The 23486-nt window shown below is 40.4% G+C and overlaps 2 protein-coding genes across 3 annotated transcripts in view; both read left to right on the forward strand.

Annotated features, from left to right (window-relative positions):
- Positions 1-5604: 5604 nt before the first annotated feature.
- ARS (arylsulfatase) lies at positions 5605-13954 on the forward strand. The gene is given in 8 exon segments (NM_214512.1): positions 5605-5717; positions 5720-5748; positions 5750-5991; positions 8650-8799; positions 9787-9899; positions 10574-10796; positions 11358-11522; positions 12691-13954. Coding segments are annotated over 8 exon segments (1701 nt in total). The 5' UTR covers positions 5605-5618; the 3' UTR covers positions 13371-13954.
- A 5851-nt stretch (positions 13955-19805) lies between these two features.
- Positions 19806-23486, forward strand: part of LOC586641 — a 45245-nt gene continuing 41564 nt past the window's right edge. For both annotated transcript variants that reach the window (XM_030980631.1, XM_030980632.1), the window contains exon 1: positions 19806-19908. The gene's annotated coding sequence lies outside the window, so the exon portion shown is untranslated. The remainder of the gene's footprint in view (positions 19909-23486) is intronic.

A 23486-nucleotide genomic window follows, 5' to 3' on the forward strand; every position in this document is an offset into this window, starting at 1 on the left:
AAAGAGAAGATAAAAGGAAAGAAAGAAGAGGAAGAAGAAGAAGAAAAGAGGGAAACGGGGGTGAAGGGCTCTTGCATCCCCCCGCCAAAAAATAAATAAGAGAGAGAGAGAGAGAAGGAAAGGGAAAGAGAAGAAAGAAAGAGAAAAACGAAAAAGAGGGAGAATAGGAAAGAAAGGAAAAGAAAGAAAAGAAAGGAGGCAAGAGCCCTTCGCCCCTGTTTCCCTCTTTTCTTATTCTTTTTCCTCTTCTTTCTTTCCTTTTATATTTTCTTTCCCTCTCCCTTCTCTTTCCCTTTATGGCGGGAGGGGGGAGGGGGAGGTAAGAGCATTTCGCCCTTCCCCCGTTTCCCTCTTTCCGTCTTCTTCTTCTTTCTTTCCTTTTATATTTTCTTTCCCTTTCCCTTTCCCTTCTCTCTATCTCTCTCTCTCTCTCCTATTTATTTGTTGGCGCGGGAGGGGGGGGAGGCAAGAGCCCCTCTTTTCTTCTTATTCTTCTTCCTTTCCTTTTTTATTCTCTTTCCCTTTCCCTTCTCTCTCTCTCTCTTATTTATTTTTTGGGCGGGGGGATGCAAGAGCCCTTCGCCAGCGTTTCCCTCTTTTCTTCTTCTTCTTCTTCCTCTTCTTTCTTTCCTTTTATCTTCTCTTTCCCTTTCCCTTTCCCTTCTCTCTCTATCTCTTATTTATTTTTTTGGCGGGGGGTGGGGAGGGAGGAGGCAAGAGCCCTTCGCCCTTCCCCCGTTTCCCTCTTTCCTTCTTATTCCTTTTCTTTCTTTCCTTTCCCTTCTCTCTCTCTCTCTCTCTCTCTCTCTATTTATTTTTTTGGCGGGGGGGGGGGGGGGGAGGGGGGAGGTAAGAGCCTTTCGCCCTTCCCCCGTTTCCCTCTTTCCTTCTTCCTCTTCTTTCTTTCCTTTTATATTTTCTTTCCCTTTCCCTTCTCTCTCTTATTTATTTTTGGCGGGGGGGGGGGGGGGGGGGGGAGGAGGCAAGAGCCCTTCGCCCTTTCCCTGTTTCCCTCTTATTCCTCTTCTTTCTTTCCCTTTCCCTTCTCTCTCTCTCTCTCTCTCTCTCTCTTATTTATTTTTTTGGCGGGGGGGGGGGGGGAGGTAAGAGCCTTTCGCCCTTCCCCCGTTTCCCTCTTTCCTTCTTCCTCTTCTTTCTTTCCTTTTATCTTCTCTTTCCCTTCTCTCTCTCTCTGATTTATTTTTTGGCGGGGAGGGGGGGGGGAGCCTGGAGGAGGAGGCAAGAGCCCTTCGCCCCCCCCCCCGTTTCCCTCTTTTCTTCTTATTATTCTTTCTTTCCTTTTATCTTCTCTTTCCCTTTCCCTTTTTTCCTTCTCTCTGTCTCCCCCAGCTAGGGCTGGTTTTGTTTACGAAGCGCCCGTCAGGAGAGTACACGATAGAGTACACGATAGAGTACACGATAAAATTGACGATATCGTGAACTTTATATCGTGAACTTTTCACGATAAAATTCACGATATCGTCAATTTCATCGTGAAAAGTTCACGATAAAGTTCACGATATCGTCAATTTCGTGAATTTCTTCGTGAAAAATATGCGATAAAATTGACGATATCGTGAATTGTATCGCATATTTTTCACGATTTAGTCTATTCGCGATGTCCCTTCAGGGCCACCATAGTTTTCCAAGTCTTCGTAGGCAAAATTTGAAACAATTATATTTTTTCTTGGGGATCCACAAACTACAAGCACTGCTTTTCAGTGGACCCCCCCCCCCCCCATTTCCTCAGAAATCAAGAATTTCTTGTGATATTTTTGTTATCATATGAAAAGTGTATTTGTATAGTTACCAGACAAAATGAACTATGTATGAAAAAATGTAATCAACTTTGTTTATCTTTCTGTTGGAAATGAAATAAATATGAATTAAATTGAATTGAATTAATCGAGAAATTCCCCTCGCTAGCGTGTAAAAAAAAAACGCTTCCGGGCCATCCCGTTTACTCGAACACTTAAAATAATTTACTTATTTTGTTTATAATAACGTATGAAAGCTTCTGTATAGCAATATTTCTATGTCAAAGTATATGATAATATATTATGTATGTGAGCTAATTTTGATTCTTTTTACGTTTGTAAAATGTGAGCAAAAGAAATTTCAAATATCGGACAATATATTGAAATTAAAAATCGCCCAAAAGACGTCATATCTTTGACGTCGACTGTTTGGGCGTGACAAAAGACAATGCCCCATTCTGTTGCATCCCGTAGCCTTCCCCAGGGAGGCCTGTGAAACTACGTGTTCATCTTTTCCACGAAAGGAGCATTTATCACATGACATGAATTGAAACCTGAATAAATGACAGTATAAAGTGCATATTCAGGGACGAAGAAATTGTCTTTCCGATATCCCCTTGCCAGTCTTTTGTCCGTCTTGTTTTGGTAATCCGATTTGGGTATAAAGAAGACGCCAGCAAAGTACGTCAAACCTGTTTACGAGTTATTTTATATAAAAAAACTAAAACCCTGCAAAGATTAACGTCGGTGAATCTGAAGAGATTAGTCCGACGTTGCATGGGTTTAAGCTTATCTGCCGTAGTTTACAGGAGGGATTAGACCGCTTTGCAAGGTCACTGGACAGGTGGTTATGTCATCAACTCAGCTCTCAGTTAACATAAGAAAAAGAGGATGATGGGGGACCAATGGTCACCGATTAGGCATTGTTTTTTATATAGAGGGCGCAAGTAACTACCAGTAGTGCAATGGCCTTTAAATTTTTGTCCAAAATCTGGCCCGTGAAACTACGTGTTCATCTTTTCCACGAAAGGAGCATTTATCACATGACATGAATTGAAACCTGAATAAATGACAGTAAAGTGCATATTCAGGGACGAAGAAATTGTCTTTCCGATATCCCCTTGCCAGTCTTTTGTCCGTCTTGTTTTGGTAATCCGATTTGGGTATAAAGAAGACGCCAGCAAAGTAGGTCTAATCTGTTTACGAGTTATTTTATATATTAAAAAAAAACCCTGCAAAGGTTAACGTCGGTGAATCTGAAGAGATTAGTCCGACGTTGCATGGGTTTAAACTTTTGTCCAAAATCTGGTCCAAATTCTATGCTATAATCTGCAACTCTGGTATAATCTTCACTTTCATGCGCACGAAATATATACATCAAATTTTTTTTTTTTTTTTTTTAGGTGGAAGCTAATCGTGCGATATATCTATATTTATTTATTTATTTAAGGATAAACCTAGCGAAAATGGAAAACAAGGCGTCCAGTGCCTAGCTAGTGTTGGACACAAGTTTACGGAGGCCACGAACAACCCCCAATGTATTTGTTATTTTTTGGAGGAAACGTGGTTGCGACCAAGGGAACTGAACGAGGGCGCACTCCCTGTTCCTTGTTTATGAAAAACCGTGCACCTACAAGTATTTTGGATAAGAGTTTTGTAGGTGTCATGTAAACATACATGTAAAATAGTGAAATTGTTGGCAGTATACTACGAATATAACTGCTAGATAGCCAAATATGAACGATAGTGATTCGAATTCCGAGGCTCTGTGAAGGTATGAGGTCAGACTTGGCGTCGGATTGTAAGCGTCCCTGGCCTTTGTCGACTACCATCGTCCGTCCGGGCCTTGAAATCAGAAAAGGTGAGACACAGGCGTTTAAGGCTGCAGTTGCCCCTCCCTTCTGTTCCAAGAATGAAGATATTGCTTGGTGGTTGAAGATGCCTTGGCAGTCATCAGGAGTGAAGGAAGATCATAGACTGCCAAGGCTTGTAAAGTTATTTTGGGATGGGAGGGCAACAGAGCTCTGACTGCATAACCGAGAATGAGCGTGTAAGCTCGAATCTCGAATAACGAGAATGCATATAACAAAAGATTACGTAATGCAGCTGTTCGCGGAGGTATGCGTTCGATAACGAACATAAATTCCACTTCACTTTGGTCTGAACACAGACAGTTCCCCTTAACCCTATCAAGCCCTATCAGTGGCGTACGCAGGATTTTTTTCAAGGGGGGGGGGGGTTTCCAAAAAACATGCATAAAACATACACATAAAAAAAACTCGAGGAGGGGGTTTAACCCCAAAACCACCCCCCCCCCCCCCCCTGCGTACGCGCCTTAGCCCTATCAAGCTATCTTAATCCTTGTCTGAATTCAGTTCCTCCCTCCCGCGCAAAACGCGGAAGCTTTGACGTTTCATTAAATTATAGAGAAAGAAGACGATTCGTTGTCAAAAATGTTTCTTTGTCCCATAAAAAGTCAGTTCGTAGGGAGCGACGTAATAGATATCACTGACTTCAAACTTCTGCATTGATATAGCACACGAGGATCGAGCAAGAATACCGACACAGCAACATAATACATCTATGCGTATCTTTCTTGTCCTCTCGACGTGGTGAATCCACCTAACACCCCATATTTTTCTTACTCCCACCCTCTTATCTCAGGCTCTAAACCACTCTCTATCTCCTCTCTTTCATCCCCGTTTCTTTTGTTTCCCTTTTCTCCATTGCTTTCTTTTCTTTCTTTTCCTTTCTTTCCTCGCCTTCCTCGCCTTCCTCTTTTTTTTCTTTCTTTCTTCTCTTCTCTTCTCTTTCCTTTCTTTCCTTTCCTTTTTCCCTTCTTTTCTTTCCCTTTCCCTCTAATTTTTCCCCTTCCCCTCTAATTTGTCCCCTCCCCCTTTTCTCATTTTACCCGACAATAGCGCAATTTTACCGACAATATCCTGACAGGTGGGGGGAGGGGGTGTCGCATCCCCCTTTAGCGACGCCCCTGGTTGTTATCCCATATTTTTTTTTTAAAGAAAGGCAATTCCTCATGCTCCCGCACCTCTCTTCTATCGTTGTTTAATATTATTTCATTTTTTTCCTTTCTCCTTTAACTCATGAAAGTTCTCTCTTCCCCCTTTTTTCATCTCTTTTTTGTGTGGTTCTTTTTTGAATATTTTTTGTATTTTTTTTGTATTTTTGTATTTTTGTATTTTTGTATTTTGTATTTTTTTTTTTTTTGGGGGGGGGGGCTACACGCCTGGCAAGAGGGACCCCATATTATGCACACTGCGAAATTGCGTGTCCCCCCCTTCCCAGTAAAAATAACACCTTCTTATAATATCATCCCCCTTTATTTCTTTCCCCTTCTCATTATTCTCCTTTTCCCCTCTTCTCTCATCCGTCTTTCCCTCTTTCTTCCTTTTCCGCTTTTCCTTTCCTCTCACTTCCCTTCTTCCTTCCCCCTCTTCTCTCCTCCCTCTTTTCTTCTTCTTTCTATACTGCATTTTTTTCCCCCTCCTTTTTCTTTTTTCCCTCCTTTTTCTACTTTTCTCCCTTTTTCTTTTCCCCCCTTCCCCCTTTCCCCCCTCTTTTCCTTTTTTTTTACCAGGGGGCACGTGCCCCCTGTGTCCCCCTGAATCCGCCACTGACTATGTCGACGTGCAAATCTAAAAGTCCCTAATGAAGTATTTTGATGACTGATCGCTGGCATCACCATCTAACCCCGCCCCCCTCCCCCGGGCTTTTGATTCGGGATCGAGCTCACCCATGCGAAAGAAAAGTCTCTTCTGGTGGCCAATTATATAAACTCTCCTCGTAAGCAGTTAAGTCACATCGCTGTCTCCTTCTGCATGAAGAAGACGTTTATGAAATAAGATGGCGCGGACGCTGTTTGCAAGTCTTTTCCTCTTTCTCGTTCTTGGACTGGTAGCAGGCCAAGGAGACGACAATGACGGTCCAGATGCCGAAAGTCTGGCAGCCTTGATCGCACAGCTACAAGGCGGTAGCGGAGATGGTGAAGACCTGCTGCATCTCCTGGGTCAGACTGGACAGCACAGGACCGCGATGACGAAGCCGAATGTCATCCTGCTCCTCGCTGACGACATGGGAGTCGGTGACCTCTCCGTCTATGGTCATCCGACCCAGGAGCCCGGCTTCATCGACCAGATGGCTAACCAGGGTCTGAGGTTCACCCAAGGATACTCAGGAGACTCGGTTTGTACCCCAAGCAGGTCGGCGATAGTTACAGGTAGGACTCGGAAGTTCAATTTAAAAAAAACACTCATCTCTTCTTTTTCTTCATCATCTTCTTTATCATTATCATCGTCACGACCTTTATTAATAATAATACATCAAATTCGATATTTCATCATTGGAGTACAAGTATTGAGAGGGGGGGGGGGGGGGGGCTTGGCCGCTGTCTCCAAAAGTTCCACGCCTCAAAAGTGGGAAAGAAATGGAAAAAGTTGAGCGAAGAAAATAACAGTGAAAAAAGGGCGGGGGAAGCAAAGGAAAGAGAAAGGGAAAAAAAATACTTCCTATGCCATATTTGATATGATTCCATTGGTTCCGTCAGGATAATCTACATTCAAGTCATTTCGGTACCCTTTTTTTTGGGGGGGGGGGGGATAACACTGTATTTTATTTTAATGTAAACTAAATTATTACCATCATCATTAGTCTCTCTCTTACTCTGAAGTGACCTTTTTTATGCAATAAGCCAGATATTCATGAGCATGCTCAAATGAATTTATCGTTGAATATTTAATGGCATTGCCTTATTTATTTTGATAAAGCCCCAGTCCCATATAAAGCCGGACCAGCACGGACGAGCACGGACCACTCCGGACCATCCCGGACCATGGTCTGGGGTGATCCGGGATGGTCCGGGATGTTTTGTTCAAAAAAGTGTGATGCTTTAAAAGCTACAGTCCCATATACGTCCCGGACCGTCCCGGACCATCCCGGACCCCATCCGGGGTGATCCGGGATTCGGTCCGTGTTGACACCGTGTTGGCACCGGGGTGGTCCTGGATGGTCCTGGATGGTCCTGGATGGTCCTGGATGGTCCTGGGCGGTCCGGGAGTCGACCCCGGATGTTTTTGACGGTCAAAAACTGCCGGGGTGGTCCGGGACGGTCCGGGACAATAATTTGATCCGGGGTGATCCGTGTAGCCACCGTGCTGGGTCCGGGGTCATCCGTAGTGGCGCCGGGGCGGTCCGTGTTGATCCGTGGCGGTCCGGGAGTGAGTTATTGACCGCCCAGGACCATCCAGGACCATCCAGGACCATCCAGGACCACCCAGGACCACCCCGGTGCCAACACGGTGTCAACACGGACCGAATCCCGGATCACCCCGGATGGGGTCCGGGATGGTCCGGGACGGTCCGGGACGTATATGGGACTGTAGCTTAAAAGCATCACACTTTTTTTAACAAAACATCCCGGACCATCCCGGATCACCCCAGACCATGGTCCGGGATGGTCCGGAGTGGTCCGTGCTCGTCCGTGCTGGTCCGGCTTTATATGGGACTGGGGCTTACTATTCATCCACATCTTCGATACATTTGAGCACATTTTTTTTTTGGTCCTCGAATTTTTTTAAAATCGCACCCCCGCCCTCCTTGAGCGCAAGGGGGGGGGGGGGCCATCTCCAAAAAAAGGATAAAATTAACGTGTTTTTACACGTTTTTTCTCAGGGGGTGGGGGGGGGGGGCTGTGTGTTTATAGTTCGTATTCTTTTCTTTTATCGTCATCATTGTACATATTAATGTCGTTCTTTTGATATATTTGCAAGATAGGCCTATACAAATTCGTTTTAATTGTTTTGTGTTTTCATTCATAGTTGATATACTTTAAAGCGCCGCTTCATTACATGTAGCTACTTGCACCTTCAAAATAGCAAACAATGCCTAATCGGTGTCCATTGGTCCCCCATGATCCCCTTTTTTAATGTTAATTGAGAGTTGATTTGATGAAATAACCACCTGTCGGTGACCATGCAGGGAGGTATAATCCCTCCTGGCAAGACTAGTACAGAGGGGCTTTAAGTCCTCTATCTAGTCGATGAATTTAGTTGTTTCCAAAGTTGTTCTTATGATCGTGTATTTTGCTAGTTTTTTTAATCAATATTTTTATCAGGGCTTCAGCTTTGGCTTTGTACATCTTTTTCCCTTTTTCAAACTTTTCTGCTGCCTCCCCAGATATTTTGGGGTTTTTACTGCATATCGGGATAACAATACAAATAAAATACTTAGATTTTTCGTCCTAAATTACATAGGCCATTTTAGGGCGGTACCCCCACACCCCCGATTTCTCATGTGCCTCTATTGTGTAGGTTCAGTCATGAAAGACCTGGAGAGAAACAAGGTACTTACTCCGCATTTAAATAGCAATCCTCTTATACACGGATTATGCAACATTTTAATTGTATACTTTCCACAAGCCCTGTCACATTACATGTATATAGGCACAGTCATCTTGGATGATCTTCTCATGGATCTTACTAAATAAATACGTTGAAGCCTAACAAGTACTAGATATACCACGATTTACTTGATTAAACATGTGGAAAGCCCGACACGGGCTAGAAAACCCGAGTCTTTCAAAGAAAGAAAAAATATTCACAAAATTTGTGTTCGTGCACCCCCTCTCCCGCAATTCCTTTTTCACTAAAAGCACCTGAAAATGTTAACTGTTTTAAGTGCTCGTCCGAGATTTTACAAATTAAAAAATTATTTTTGATAGTAAACAGCATATGATTTTTTTTTTTTTTTTTTTTTTGGGGGGGACGGGTTTGTCAGAAATGTCTTGGAATTATGCCCCCCCCCCCCCAGTGGCAAGAGAAATCTGGTCACATCATTTACATTCAATTTTGTACTTTTTTCTGACCCGTTTCATTCGCAGGTCGTCAACCTATTCGTACCGGTGTCTACGGCGAGGAGCGTATCTTCCTACCATGGACTACCACGGGGCTGCCGCTGTATGAAGTGACGATCGCTGAAGCGATGAAGGGAGCCGGATACACCACAGGGATGGTGGGCAAGTGGCATCTTGGTGAGTTCTTGCTGATAGAATCTGATGCACTGCTACATTTTCGCGAGAAAGTGAGGGGGTGGGAGTTAGCGCTTTTTGCCCAAATATCAACTCTACAGTATACACTTCGGCAACAAAATTGGCACTTTTTGTTGTCGTTGAAATTGATTGTTAATCGTTCTCCTAGAATTTGAAATTACCAATATTCGGGAATCTGCCACCCCATATAGCCCATAGGCGACATTGACATGCTGTATTTGAAGTTTTGCATGCTGTATCCAATTACATGCTTGATTACAAAGTAACATGCTTTATTATAAAGTGCAGGTTAGGTTCTTGAGTGGGCTCAATCCCCCCCCCCCCCCCCCCCCCTCCATTTGTGTTCTTGTTTATAAGCGAAGCACGTGTAGAACATGTATGCAAGTTAATGAAACCGTTAATGAAAGGGGGGGGGGTCTCTTGTTAAAAGTGACTTTTTATTTGATCATAAATTCCGAGAGGATGGGAGAGGCTTAGTATTTCTGAATGCGCGCTTGGGAGATAAGAGCACTCTTCCTAAGAAAAGGACCTTCAACACAATACATTCAGAAACTCTTAGCCCAATCACTGAGCACTGCAGTGATTATAAAAACTCGCGTGAATGACTTTTGGCAATGAGCCAACTGGCATAATATGCGAAAGAAGCGGGGTGTGGCTGGGGCCGAGTAGGTGGGGGGGGGGGGGGGGGGGGGGTTGGCGTGGATCGCCGCCCCTGCCCTAAGAAAACAAAACAATCTTCTAAAACCGCGCCCGATGAAGTGTAACAAATTCTGTTCGCTCTCAAATAGTAAAGAGCTATATTGGGCAGGCGACGCGAGCCCTCCAGCGGGCCTGGCAAAATATTGTGACCAGCGCTTACTCCTAAAAGATATATCCATTCTGTTTATATCCAACTTTTCTGAGTTTTCCCCCTTTAACATGTTTAAAGTGATGTAGTGATTAAACCGTTCCACCTTCTCTTTTTTCCAGGAATCAACGAAAACAGCAGTTCCGATGGTGCACATCTTCCCGCCAATCGCGGCTTTGATTTTGTAGGACATAATCTGCCTTTCGGCAACAGCTGGCGCTGTGATGATACTGGGGTAAATAAATAATTTGGAAAGATTTGTATGACTGTTTGTTTGTTTGTGATAGTTCGTTTGTTTGTTTGTCGGTTGATTGGTTGGTTGGTTGGTTGTTTTTTTAATATTTTTTTTATCTGATATCTACTTTTTGTGAAAATTAAAAAGCAGAAAACTGTAGGTGTATGTAATGAGGGAATGAAACGCTCATAAATAAATTATAATAGGAGATTTCAGTTTGAGAAGAAAAAGATCAGAGTAGCTTACAAAATTTGCCACCTTAGTACAATAACCTAGTAGGCCTACAACACAGGCCGAAGCGGCGCCATCGATTTGCCGCCCCTAATCAATCAAACCATTTATCAGGGGTCTGCGTCTTAGATTGTCTTAGATAAACTGGCTAAATTAATTCACAGTTCCGTGCTCTGTTCTGGATAGGCAACCTGCAACAACGAGGCCTACATGTCTGTCTTTTAAAGGCCACCAGTACTAGTGTAAAGGAGGGATTAGACCACCCTCCAAGGTCACTGGAGGGGGTTATCCCATCAACTCTGCTCTCAAATAACATAAGAAAAAGAGGATCATGGGGGACCAATGGTCACTGATTAGGAATTATTTGTTATATAGAGGGCGCAAGTAGCTACAAGTAGTGCAGTGTGGCTTTAACCCCTATTCTCATAATCTGTTCTTTGTAGCTTCACCAAGACTTCCCCGATACTAACGCTTGTTTCCTGTACTACAACTCGACCTCGGTGGCCCAACCATTCCAGCACAAGGGTCTCACCCAACTCCTTCGCGACGACACCGTCGGCTTCATCGAAGACAACGTCAATAAGCCATTCTTCATGTACGTCTCCTTCGCTCACATGCACACCAGTCTCTTCTCCAGCGATGATTTCTCTTGCACTTCCCGCCGCGGTAAGGCTGGTCGCAGATCCCTTTCTCTTTTCCACAATGTTGTTTTACTGGCATAATAAAACGCTTATTATTCAAATAATACAGGAGGGAGAGCAAGTAAGAAGAACACTTTTAACAAGATGATGCGACCTTCTCCCAGCTCGTGGGCAATTCCAGTACCTTTGTGATATATCATTTTCTCTCATTTGTTTTGTATTGTAAACTGGACCCCTCGGTAAAACAGCTGGCTGTGCTGTACTGGCACAGCTGAGCAGGGCGATCCATCCAATGTTATTTTCTCATGTTATCATGTATTGCTATTTATATGTTTTTATATTGGTCAATAACATAAAATAAAATAAAATAAAATATTGTAGGCCTATTTATATCCCATAGAAATCATGGACAGATTACGTATTACGTCGGTGTCATGTTTGCACATTTCAATGGGTGTCGATCGGACAAGGCAATTGTTCAAATCTAATCACTTGCTTTCAAAATCAAGGATGTAAGTTGTGCGGTGACCTTTACAGTTGAAGATATAAAGTTTAAAGAAAACAAACTTGTTTTTCATTTGGACAGGTCGCTATGGAGATAACCTCCGTGAGATGGACCAGGCAATCGAGCAGATCGTGACAACACTCGTCGACAACGACATCGATGACAACACAGTCATCTTCTTCACCTCCGATCACGGTCCGCATCGCGAGTACTGCGGGGAGGGCGGTGACGCCAACGTCTTCAGAGGTAAGGTTGTGCCGTCCATTAAAAGGAAATCCAACCTTAATATACATCTACTTTAAACTAAAGCAGAAAAATCACATAAGCAGACTGGTGAAAGTTTGAATGAAATCGGATTAAAAATAATAAAGAGATTATGATCTGTACGTACGTAGCGCCGGACAACTTTCCCAATTGTTTCAATACACAAAATGGCTTAAATGTCAATTTTCCGAAAAGTTATAAAATTTTTTTTTAAATGACTATAAAATAAATATTGAAGAAAATCACCGGCAAGGCCGCAACGAAAAGCATTGTACACAGAAAGGTTACGTGTATTGTATTGTATTTATTAAACTTCATTGATGAACATCAATATTCTGTTTATAAACATAATTATAATCACTTTAAAAACAATCAATATTCTGTTTGGGAACATAAGTCAATTTACAATGTAACGTAACATATCAATATTCTGTAAACATATATACCGTATAAATCAATTTACAATGCACTGTTTATAGCAGTGAGACTATTCAAAACAGTCATGTAGCATTTCATTCAAATACACTATTTCAATTCATACGTGAAATATGAGAGAATTTCAAGCCTTGGGGGGGGGGGGGAATATAAATAGTGACCAATCCAAATAAATAAAAAATAAAAAGGGGAAAAAAGATACATGCAGTGGTGCTGTTCAGATTTTCCCTCCCTTTCTTACAACGTTTGACAAAAGCCCGGGGGGGGGGGTACTCACATATTAAGACATACGGGGGTGTGCCGCTCTAATGGGTAACCTTTTCACAAAAAGTCCCTAAACATGGGTCCCATTTTTAACAAAAATATCCTTAAATATGGGTCCGCTTTTTCAAAATTTAGAAAATAAAAAATAAAAAAAAATCAGGCAAACGCCAGAAAATTTGCAGAATGGGCTTTACTTTGAAGAAAACAAAATCCGCCAAAATGACCCTTAAAATGGGGAGGTGGGTTGAAGCTTCAGCGGCACACCCCCGTCAAAACCGAATCTGAGTACCCCCCCCCCCCCCCCCCCCCCCCCCCCCCCCCCCCCCCCCGGTTGTCAAGAGCAATGATCTCCATGTTATATTGCCAGGTAGACGTAACAAATTTTTTCCTTCCACGTGGGAACTAAACAAGAACGAGAAACCAATAATTTCCCCTGGTAATTTATTGACAGGTGGCAAGGGGCAGTCATGGGAAGGAGGGCACCGTATCCCGTACATCGTCTATTGGCCGGGTACCATTAGCCCTGGTGTCTCTCATGAGATCGTAACATCGATGGATATCATCGCCACCGCAGTCAATCTCGGCGGTTCAGAGCTACCAACAGATCGTATCTACGATGGCAAGAGCCTCAAGAGTGTTCTCTTAGAGGGCGCTTCATCTCCACACGATGACTTCTTCTACTACTGCAAGGACACCCTGATGGCCGTCCGAGTTGGGAAGTACAAGGCGCACTTCAAGACCCAGACGGATAGCAGTCAAATGAAGCTTGGCGAACGCTGCGACGGAGGATTCCCACTGGATGATTACTTTCTGTGTAGCGATTGCGAGGGTGACTGCGTGACAGAGCACAACCCCCCTATTATGTTCGACCTCGAAAAGGACCCTGGTGAAAACTATCCTCTGGGACCTTGCGGATACGAACATGTTCTCCTGCAAGTCAAGGACGCCATCGCAAGGCACGACGCGGAGATGGTGATAGGAACCCCTGTCCTGGATAACTTCGATTTCTCGATTATTCCTTGCTGCAACCCGGAAACCAACTGCGTCTGTAACTACACGCATGAACCGGGTGTCGCCGAGTGTTACCAGGATCTCATCAACATCGCCCTCCGTAACGGCGTGCCCAAGTAGTCGACCAAGAATAACCATACAACACGTAACTACGTTTCGAGCCGTGTTTGAAGTATTTTTTAAATAACTATATTTTACTTATTCAACTATAATCATAATTGAACTTTCCACGACGAATAAAGTTGAAAATGCATGTATGTGTGAGTGAGGTTTTTCCATTTCGATCTAAAGGACTCCATGCAATTTCGTCAAGTTTCACCATTTTATTTCTTTCTCTCTCTCTAGTAACATGGTTTGATACTATTACCCGATATTTAGCTTATCTTCACCTTGGGATCACAATGTATTATCTTAATCTAACTACAATTATTTCTTGTAAGAACGCTGTAGGTATTATTATTTTTTTTTCCAGGTAACATATTTTTGCGATCATGATGTCGTACACATAGATCGAGCTGTTTGTTAGGGTTTGTAAAAAAGAAATTATTCGTTTTCTTTTACTTTGAAACTTTCATTTATTCTCTTTGTAATTTCATTACAGATACAAATTTGTTTTCATGATTTATATTTGTTTTTCATGATTTATATTTGTTTTCTCTCAATGTAATCTTTAGCAAAACGTTGTATGTGACATTAATTTTTTTAAAGATTTAGCATGAATAAAATAAAGGGTTAATGAGGTTAACATGACTCTGTACGGGGACTGCATTGGACAAAGAGAAAGTGAGAGGGGGTGGGAGAGAGAGAGAGAGAGAGAGAGGGAGAGGGAGATTGAAGGGTAAGAAGAAAATGAGTGACGAGAGAAGAGTGAAGTTGGAAGGGGACTCATCAATGGAGAAAGACGAAAGAGTTAGAGGACGGAGGAGGAGAGAGGTGATGTTGAGAGAGGAAGAGAGAGAGAGAGAGAGAGGGGGGGGGGGGGGAATGAGAGAGAAAGGGAGAGAAGGGGCGGGGCCATCAAACCAAAAGAGAAAAATGAGGGAAATGATTGATAGGACAGGGAGAGAAAAGAGATGGCTGAAGGGAGAAAAGGGTAAAAAAGGGAGAAAGGTGAGAGAGATAGAGAACTAAGAAGAAGAGTAGTGAGGTCGAGGTTGAAAGAGAGAGAGAGAGAGAGAGAGAGAGAGAGAGAGAGAGAGAGAGAGCGAGAGAAGGGGATGGGGCCATCAAACCATACCAAAAGAGGAAAATGAGGGATAATGATATAGGACAGGGAGAGAAAAGAGATGGTTGAAGGGCCGGAGAAAAGGAGCGATATAGGAGCGATGAAAAAAAGGATGAAGTAGGAAGGGGACTCATCAAGGGAGGAAGATGAGAGAGATAGAGAACTAAGAAGAAGAGTAGTGAGTGAGAGAGATAGAGAGAGAGAGAGAGAGAGAGAGAGAGAGAGAGAGAGAGAGAGAGAGAGAGAGAGAGGGAGAGGGGGGGGGGGGGGCTTTCATATAGATTGGGATAAATATAATTGCGCGCGCAGTCCTTCTAATTTAAGAAACTGGAATAGCGCCACCTTATGTCTGCAGTTCAACATCACACAATCATGATAAAAACATACTTAGTAGACCAGCAAAGCATTCAAAAACAGGCTGTAGAAAAAGATTCCATGGTAATTTTTAGGGAAAATGCATGGCATCCACGCTAAAAACTAGTGGAAAAACACTAGGGAATAAGGGGTAGAATTCACGCGCATTTTCCTAAAACTATGAATATGTAATTTTGGCTCAAATTTTTTAAGAATGTCAACAATCACGATTTTCAATTTTATTCTATTTAGGAATTGATTTTGAACTGACGTTTCCAATCATTTAGGTACAACAAAAATGACAGATATTGGTCAATAATTCCTGATATCTTCTCGGCCACAGGTTTTATGAACTGGGGGAACTTTAAAATCTCCCATTTGCCAGGAAATACTTTTGTTGTTTTCAAGGTATATTCATAAGAAATTGCTATGATTCTTTATGTACAAAATAATGTAATAGTGACAGGTTGAATCATATAGTTGCTTTCATCATTTTCTAGTTTTTGATCACTAATTTTTGTTTTTGCCCTCGAAAATTTGAAAATCGCACCCCCCCCCCCCCATTGAGCACCAGGGGAGGGGGCCCGTCTCCAAATAAAGGTAAAATCAACGTGACTGTTTTTAACAGGGGAGGGGCCCGGGCCCCTGGATCCGCCACTGTGCTAAAGCACCTGGAATTGTTATGTTTTTAGATTTCGAAAAAGCATATATGATAATGTAATTATGATTTTTTTTTATAAAAAATATTTTGAAAAGGTTAATTTGTTGGAATTGTTTCATTCAGTGGATTCAATTGATTTACATGATTGATTGATTTGATTTTTATTCGTCAAGCTTCCAACATACAACAATATACAAGAATAACAGATCAAAATTAAGTTAGCTTGGATAACCCACGAAAGCTCGAGAGCTTATTTCCAGTGGGGTCCCCGATTGACATGTACACAATTCGTAAGTTAAAATAGTAATATTTACAGACAGATAGGAAAAAAAAACCTTATTAAAGATAGCAATAATGATAATAATAATAATAACAACATTAAACTGATGATAGAAATGCTAATACGTACAAGAATAAAAGAAAAAGGAGAAGAAGAAAAAGAGGAGGAGGAGGAGGGGAGGAGGAAGAGGAAAACAATGACGAATATCATGGAGAATTTCTATAACATACACAAACATAAATATATACAAAATGAAAAAGTATGAACCGGCAGAAGAATACAAATTTCAATCATAATAAAAATTATCATTCGCTTCTCTTCTCAGACTCTCAAGTGTTAGGTATTCCTTTCATTTCCCCCTAAAATGAGCTTAGTTTTCTATTTACTTTATATTATAGGAAGGGAATTACCAGTACTACCTACTCTTTCTCGTAAGCTAAGGTTGAATCGGCTATTTCTTGTATTATAACCATGTTAGTCAGTAACAAGATCGAAGTTGGATCGAATATAATGATTAGACCCAGTATGGTATATTTTATGCAATTGATGCAATACAAGTTTTTTTGATTTAAAAAGTTCGCTGCAGCCAACATGAGTTCTTGGACCAGAACAGTTGATGAATCTTGGAATCACTATAAATCTTGATGGAAGAAACAATAAAGGTCCACAGTTTTTTTCTTCTAACCAAACTTCTTAATTGAATATTGAAATTGAATCCCAGCAAGTAGAATGTACCCAAAATCATGTTAAATATAGGAATATAATTATGTGGGGAAAATGCTAAAGATCTTAAAGCCTAAAATGGATAAAATTCAAACTTTTTTATACGAGTTTGGAAACTAAGAAATTTAAGAAACTATTTTGGAAAGGTTGTAATTATCAAAACATTGATCATTGGTGTCTTCCGTTATTATTTATCCATCCAAGATAGTCAAGGTACCTGTGAGTATCGAGTTTTGATTCAATTATTCACTCTATTATTTGGAATTATCGCAAAGAAAAGGTAAACAGAAATGCTTGTGTAAATAGACCCCCCCCCCTAAAAAAGGTGGTCTTAATGGTCCATTTCGAATCAAAGATTAGGTCGCTAAAGATATCGTGGATAAGCAGATTACTATAGAAGAAAGCGACTTAGTTGGACATTTCTTTTTACTATTGGCTCTCTAAAGTTGGAGAGATCCCTTTATGTTTTGAATATAATAATGGATCATCTTTGTAAACAAATAGGCCCGAATTCACAAAGGAGGTTTGTCGACAAACCTTGGTTTTCGTACGTCATATGACGCGTTTTACGCGTTTTTTACAAACCTGGTTTGTAAAGAACAAAAGGAGGTTTGGCGAAACAAAAGGAGGTTTGAGCTCAAACCTTGCTTTGTGAATTCGGGCCATAAAGTGTATCAAAATTATATAAAATATACATTCGCAGGTAAAAAAATACAACGCAAAATTCTGTATTGGTTGATTTTAAGTTAGTGGTGAAATCATACCTGGAAAGTGTGAGTGACTTTGAATTTGGAAAAGAAGGTGAAGTTCAAAAAGTTCTGTCAATGGTTTCTGTAAAACTTTGATTTAAAAAAATTGTATGTACATAATTGCTAGTAAATACCTCGAAAGAGGATGAGAAAAAATTTCCCAAGCTGCTAGAAATTCAGTATTCCGCTGCTCGCCAGGCGAGCTCTTTTCATCTACCATTAAATAGAACATCTTTTGCACAAAAGACATTTGTTTTTACAGGTCCAAAACTGTTGAATTCTCTTTCAAATGATATTATACAGTGTAATTCGATACAAATTTACAAATTACAAAAAGATTACAAAAGGAGAATTAAAAGCTTTCTTCTGAAGAGTTACTTATAGGCTATTGCATTCCCCAATCAAATATAATCTGTAGTGTGACTTTATGCAACTTCGATTGTTTTTTTTTTATAAACATGTATGTCTTTATCAATGTTTTGTGTTTAAAGGTGATTTTTTTTTTGTAATACTGAATAATAATAATAATATGACAAATTTATATAGCGCTTGTGACAGAAGTTTCAAAGCGCTGTACATGTAAACAAATCAAAATTACTTCAAACAAAATCAATATTACTAATAGAATTAACGTTACTCAAATTACCAAGAAAACAGAATATTACCTACATAACTTAACCAATTATCATTACTTAAATTAACAAGAAAATCGAATATTTCTATCATAACTTAACAAATTGACATTACTTAAATTACCAAGAAGATCAAACATTATTAACATTACTAAAGAAATTAACAGAACACGTAAATTCCTTGGAAATTAACACATTATATCAGTAATAGTAATAATTAAAAAGACATAATGAAGGCATGGTAATATTTATTCGAACTTGTTTTAGAGTTATTTGGGTTGCTTTTGGAATAGATGAGTTTTTAGATTCTTTTTGAAAATGTCAATGGTGGGTGAGTCCTGGATATGGGCGGGGAGAGTGTTCCAAAGAGTGGGGGCACAGACTGAGAAGGCCCTGTCACCATAGCGGTTGTGGGTGCGAGGACCAAGTGCGAGCTGGGGTCTGGATGATGATCTAAGGTTCATGCCGGTAGTCTGTTTGGGTGAGATCAGTTTAATCAGGTATGATGGTGCGTGATGATGGATGATGTGGAACGTGAGGAGAAGAATCTTGAATTGGATACGTTGGGGAATTAAGAGCCAATGTAGGGTGCGGATGACTGGAGTGATGTGATCGTGCTTTCTGGTGCGAGTGATTAGCCGTGCAGCGGTGTTCTGTATGTGTTGGAGTGGGGCCAGGTGAGAAGCAGGTAAGTTGATTAATAATGAATTACAGTAGTCTAAATGGGAAGTTACCAATGCATTAACTAGTCGTTCAGTAGAGCTGCGATCAAGGTATTTCCGGATTTTCCCAATCCTATAAACTCCGAAGCTAGCTGCCCGACACACCTTTCGGATGTGCTCTCTTAAGTCTAACGAGTTATCAACGATAACTGTGAATCAGTTATTGTTATTTTTTTTCTTCTCATAAAATAATAATTCATAATAATTACTTTTACAGGGGGGCTTACACCCTACAAGCTCTGCTTTTTAGTCGGCCCTCCTTCCCTTTCAATTTCATATTTATTTTGTTAATGTATTGTATTGTGCAAATTGATCTATATGACTGTATAGAAATATGTGAATATGTTAAAATGTACCATTGTAAATATGAACGATTGAAAGAGGAAAAATAAATGAATTGAATTGAATATAGTACAGCGGAGAGGTTTTGCCTTTTGCCATTGATACAGATTCTTTTGTTTCTCTCCACATGTTTTTTTTTAGGAGTATCATTATTATCTCTTATTTCATTTGAATAATATTGCTTTCTCAAGTATAGCCATATTACTCGCAGTATACTGTTTTGTACTGAGCAGGTGCATGCAGCCCAATGTTCAGGATCACTTTTCTGAGTGTGCCCCCCCCTCTAAAATTCCATGATCGGTTGAACTGTTTTAGACCCCTTTTTTTTTTACCTCGATCGATTACATGTATGTGCCCCCCCCCCCCCCCAAATATCAAACTCTGGCTACGTGCCTGATCCTGTGTCAATAATGATCCCCAAGACCAAGAAGTTACTAGCCAAGACCAACAATTTACTTCCATTATGCTTTGTTTAGTTGGTGATGATCATAACAGAAACAGTTGATCTTATCCTATCTTTAGGGAGGAATGTAAATACATATACATGTAGCGTTGGTAATTTTACTGTTACTGTCATTATTTAAGGAGAATTTTCAAAACATCATGATGCAAGTATGCAACGACAATTGCTTCTGAAGATTTTTGAGGAGGGTGTGATCGAAGTAACGGCAAGCTATACGCTATATGATGTTGCGCTTGCATAGATGAGCGAGCGGATTATTTATGCTTGATCTTGAGAGTCGAGTTCGCGCGTGCGCAATTCAATTTCGCTCAATGCCGATTGATGATGGAGCTGAGCTGAGCGCGCGCGCTGAGCTAGCTAGCGCTAGCTGAGAGCTAGTGGTACATGGTAGGCGCTAGACTACATAAACACAACACAGTCGTACTCTTACCAGTGCATGTGAAACGTTAAACTGTTTCATTCAAGATTAAACGAAAGAACTGGCGTTGTCTTCGAAATTTTGTTATGGTAAGGTTTGTCTAGTTTCTGTTGAAATCATTTTGTGTGTGTGTAAGATGTAGTTTAGGCAGCGATAAGTGCCACCAATTTTAAGTATGTTCGGAGTCTTCGCGGTGTTATGTCAGGATGTGTGCAGACTAGACCATGACCATTGGCATTGTTGTCGCCAGTGATGACCGGGGTTCTGTTCAAGGTTTCAAAACACGGTGTAGATCTATGTCGATGGCGCATTCACAGTCCTGAACCCATTCACAGTGCCCATTCACAGTGCCCATTTGTCAGAGTCACACCGATAGAAAGAGAATATCTCCTGCTCTTGAGCAGGAGAATCTAATCGCCTAGATCTATTTCTTTTCTTTTCTTTTCGTCGGCTATCAGTGGCTATTCTATCGGCTTTTTCTCCTCTGTACCATTCATAGTGACCGTTTCATTGGATGCGTCTGGATGCATCCGATGAAAATCAGGCCAGTTTGAAAGGGTTATTGGTCATTCAGTCATAGATCCTGAGATCTACATGTAGATCTAGACTAATTCTAATCAATATTAACCAAATGTACCAAGCACTGAGAGTGAGAGGCTTTAGTTAAGTTGAAATGAGGCGACAGGAATAGTGCTACATCAATACATGTATTTCTGTCACCAAGGAATCCATAATTTCACTAGTGGCTCATGAAATAGTATACAAATAATGAATGGTTATGAGTTCAATAGTGCGAATATGTTCATGAGTTGAAAGATTAACATTCTATTCAACGAGGCGTCAGCCGAGTTGAATAGAATTAACGTTAATCTTTCAACGAATGAACATATTTGCACTATTAAACGAATGAAAAACATTCATTATTTGTTTTATACAACATCGAAGAAGACCTAATAGAACGTTAATCAACAAATTATGCTTTACTCCTTATAAAGATAAATTAAAGTTCGAGTCAAGCCTTCTCGATTACATGCAGATTGCCTTCGCGTCAGATACACGCAGGGATACGTGCACATGCAGCAGAGAGGTACGCAGTCTGCATATAACCAAAAATGCACGGCGCATATAACCAAAAATGCACGACCGTGCAATATACCATCTATTGAATATCATGTGATCAACAACCGTCCAATCAAATGACAAGGATCCACGTAGGTGTTGTATAATGCATGATATATTGTTTTATATTTTTCAAACCAACCTTCATGAAAATGATAATAAAATATCTGTCACCGAGGAATGGCATATCTATTACTACTAACTAGTAATACTATTACTATTACTAGCCTTAGATCTAGGGCCGCTAGGCTTAGTGAGTTAGCGTAGCAGAATATCTTTAGAATTGATTTCGTCAGAATTTATCTTTTTTTCCTTTCTTTCACTTCAGCTTCTGTATGGATTTTGTTTGCTTCATATCTCATGAAAGACATGATTTTATGACAATGAAATTTTAACGACATGTGCCAATATGCATGATTATTGATCTTAACGTAGATATTTTTTGTATTACTGTTGCGTGACGTCATCTAGACGCCATTTTGTTAATTTCTAAAAATTGACCATATTTCATTCATACATTGTCATTTCTGAATGATATTTGATACGCATAAACTTAATGCCATAGGTCAACTTTTGGTCACACCCATATTCGTGCGCGTGTCATGGCTGATGCTTATGCGTGAGTCGAAATTTAAAATTGGTCAAATTATCTATTGGCCCAATTTACTACACGTTTCAGACCTTTGGTCTTGTGGTCAGATTCTGCGAATGCCTCTTGGTCTTGGTTCTTACTAGATATTTTATCTCTCTTATAATTTTCATCTTTACATTTTCTCCTCACGATTCTTGACCGTCAACATCGCTTTTCTTTTCCAACATATTGGTATATAATAAAAAAAATCAGAACTTTAGCTTTATGAACGATGTGTTATTTTGTTGTTTGTTCAGCTACTTTTGTCATTAATTTAATGGTTACAGGGTTGTACCGAAACAATAGTCGGCACAATAATTTCTACTGTTTTTAGTACATCCTTGATTACTAAATGAGCTTGTACAGTGTACATGTACATGTACATAGACGTATTATGTGAATCTCCCATTGAGTTTCTACATGTGTTATGTCTTGATCAAAGCTGCAGATCACCTAATTCATCTCTGTGACATATTCAATGTGTAGTTTACTAGTTTTATCTTTGTATTTTACTCTTGAGTGTTCATTACAGTAACGCACATGATATGTGCGACTTAAACGCCAATTCCTGCGCTGAGACTGAGCTTGCAGTGCTTTTTAACAGAACGCTTGTCCACCAGAAGAGCTTTTTCTTGATGCAATGAATAAGACTCTGGAAGTACCTCATGCAGTTAACTTTCTCTCTGACTGAAAAAAAGACAATCCCATCTTTGTAATGAGTTCATTTTCATGAAAGCAGCAAAATAAAAGAAACAGAATGGCGAAAGTTTGAATTATCTTGGACCAATACTGCAATAAGAACACTATGAATGTTTGAATTATGAAAACAAGACATCTAATCTGTGTGAATCGCAAAATTGCAATTTTGGTAAGTGGATTGTGACGTACATGTAGTCATGGACTTCACTCCCAATTGTCATTTACAAATATATTATTAAATTCTGTTATAAATAAGTGACTTCTCCTTTTGGGTCCTACTTAAAATATGTACCGGTATGTATTACTATAAACGGAGGAAAGACCCACCCTAGTCATACTCAGACATTTTGAAAAGTTGTCTTTTTTAGAAATTGGTTTGTTCAAAGAAACGGGAGAGTTGTACGCCACTTCACCATTGTGACATTACCAATTTGAAATGCCCTTTCATATAGTGATTACAACTTTTTAGAAATTCTTTAATCTCTTATTGTTTTTCTGATGTGTTCAAACTTTTACAAATCTACTTCTCAAATTTTTTACAGCAATTTGCTATAAGCAGGGATATGTGAGTTTAAATGGATACCCCATCTAAGAGGGCCCTTTGAAGCACTGCGAGGCACCGAGAGTCTTTTTTTCCCCTATCATAATCCCCTTAATCCCCCTCCCGGACCGCACAGCTCGTAAATCTCACTCCCGAAACTGAGTGACATAGGGCTCGCGAAATGCATTGTTGGAAATACACATCGGCTGCTATCAACAAAAATGGCGGCATACAGTAGGGATGAGTATTTGCTAGGCGACGATTTAGACTTTCTGACTGGTTTTGAGGAAGATTTAATTTATGGGAAGTTGGAGACCAACACAAGTTTAATATGCACGTGTGAAATGCCATCAACGGAAAATCTTAATCGTTGCAGCAAACCAGAACGTATGGTTAAATGGTTTCATCGTGAATGCGTAGGCCACTCCAGCAAAACATAGATAGTTGATGCGTATTGACTACTAGCACTGCAGTACGTGTAAATAGGCAGCATTTGAATACATGAATAGTCAATACACTCACGACATACAAATGCACATAATTATACCGATGCGGTTGATCGGCAAGTTTGACAGTAGACTCACGATTTTAATTTTTAAATTATTCTTTCTAACATCGGAAAGTTTAACAAATTGTATTTTAATGCTCTTTAGGTGTCATCAATCGTCACTAAAGTA

The sequence above is a fragment of the Strongylocentrotus purpuratus genome, unplaced genomic scaffold (genome assembly GCF_000002235.5).
Source record: "Strongylocentrotus purpuratus isolate Spur 01 unplaced genomic scaffold, Spur_5.0 spur5_scaffold_11, whole genome shotgun sequence".
Taxonomy (NCBI): Eukaryota; Metazoa; Echinodermata; class Echinoidea; order Camarodonta; family Strongylocentrotidae; genus Strongylocentrotus; species Strongylocentrotus purpuratus.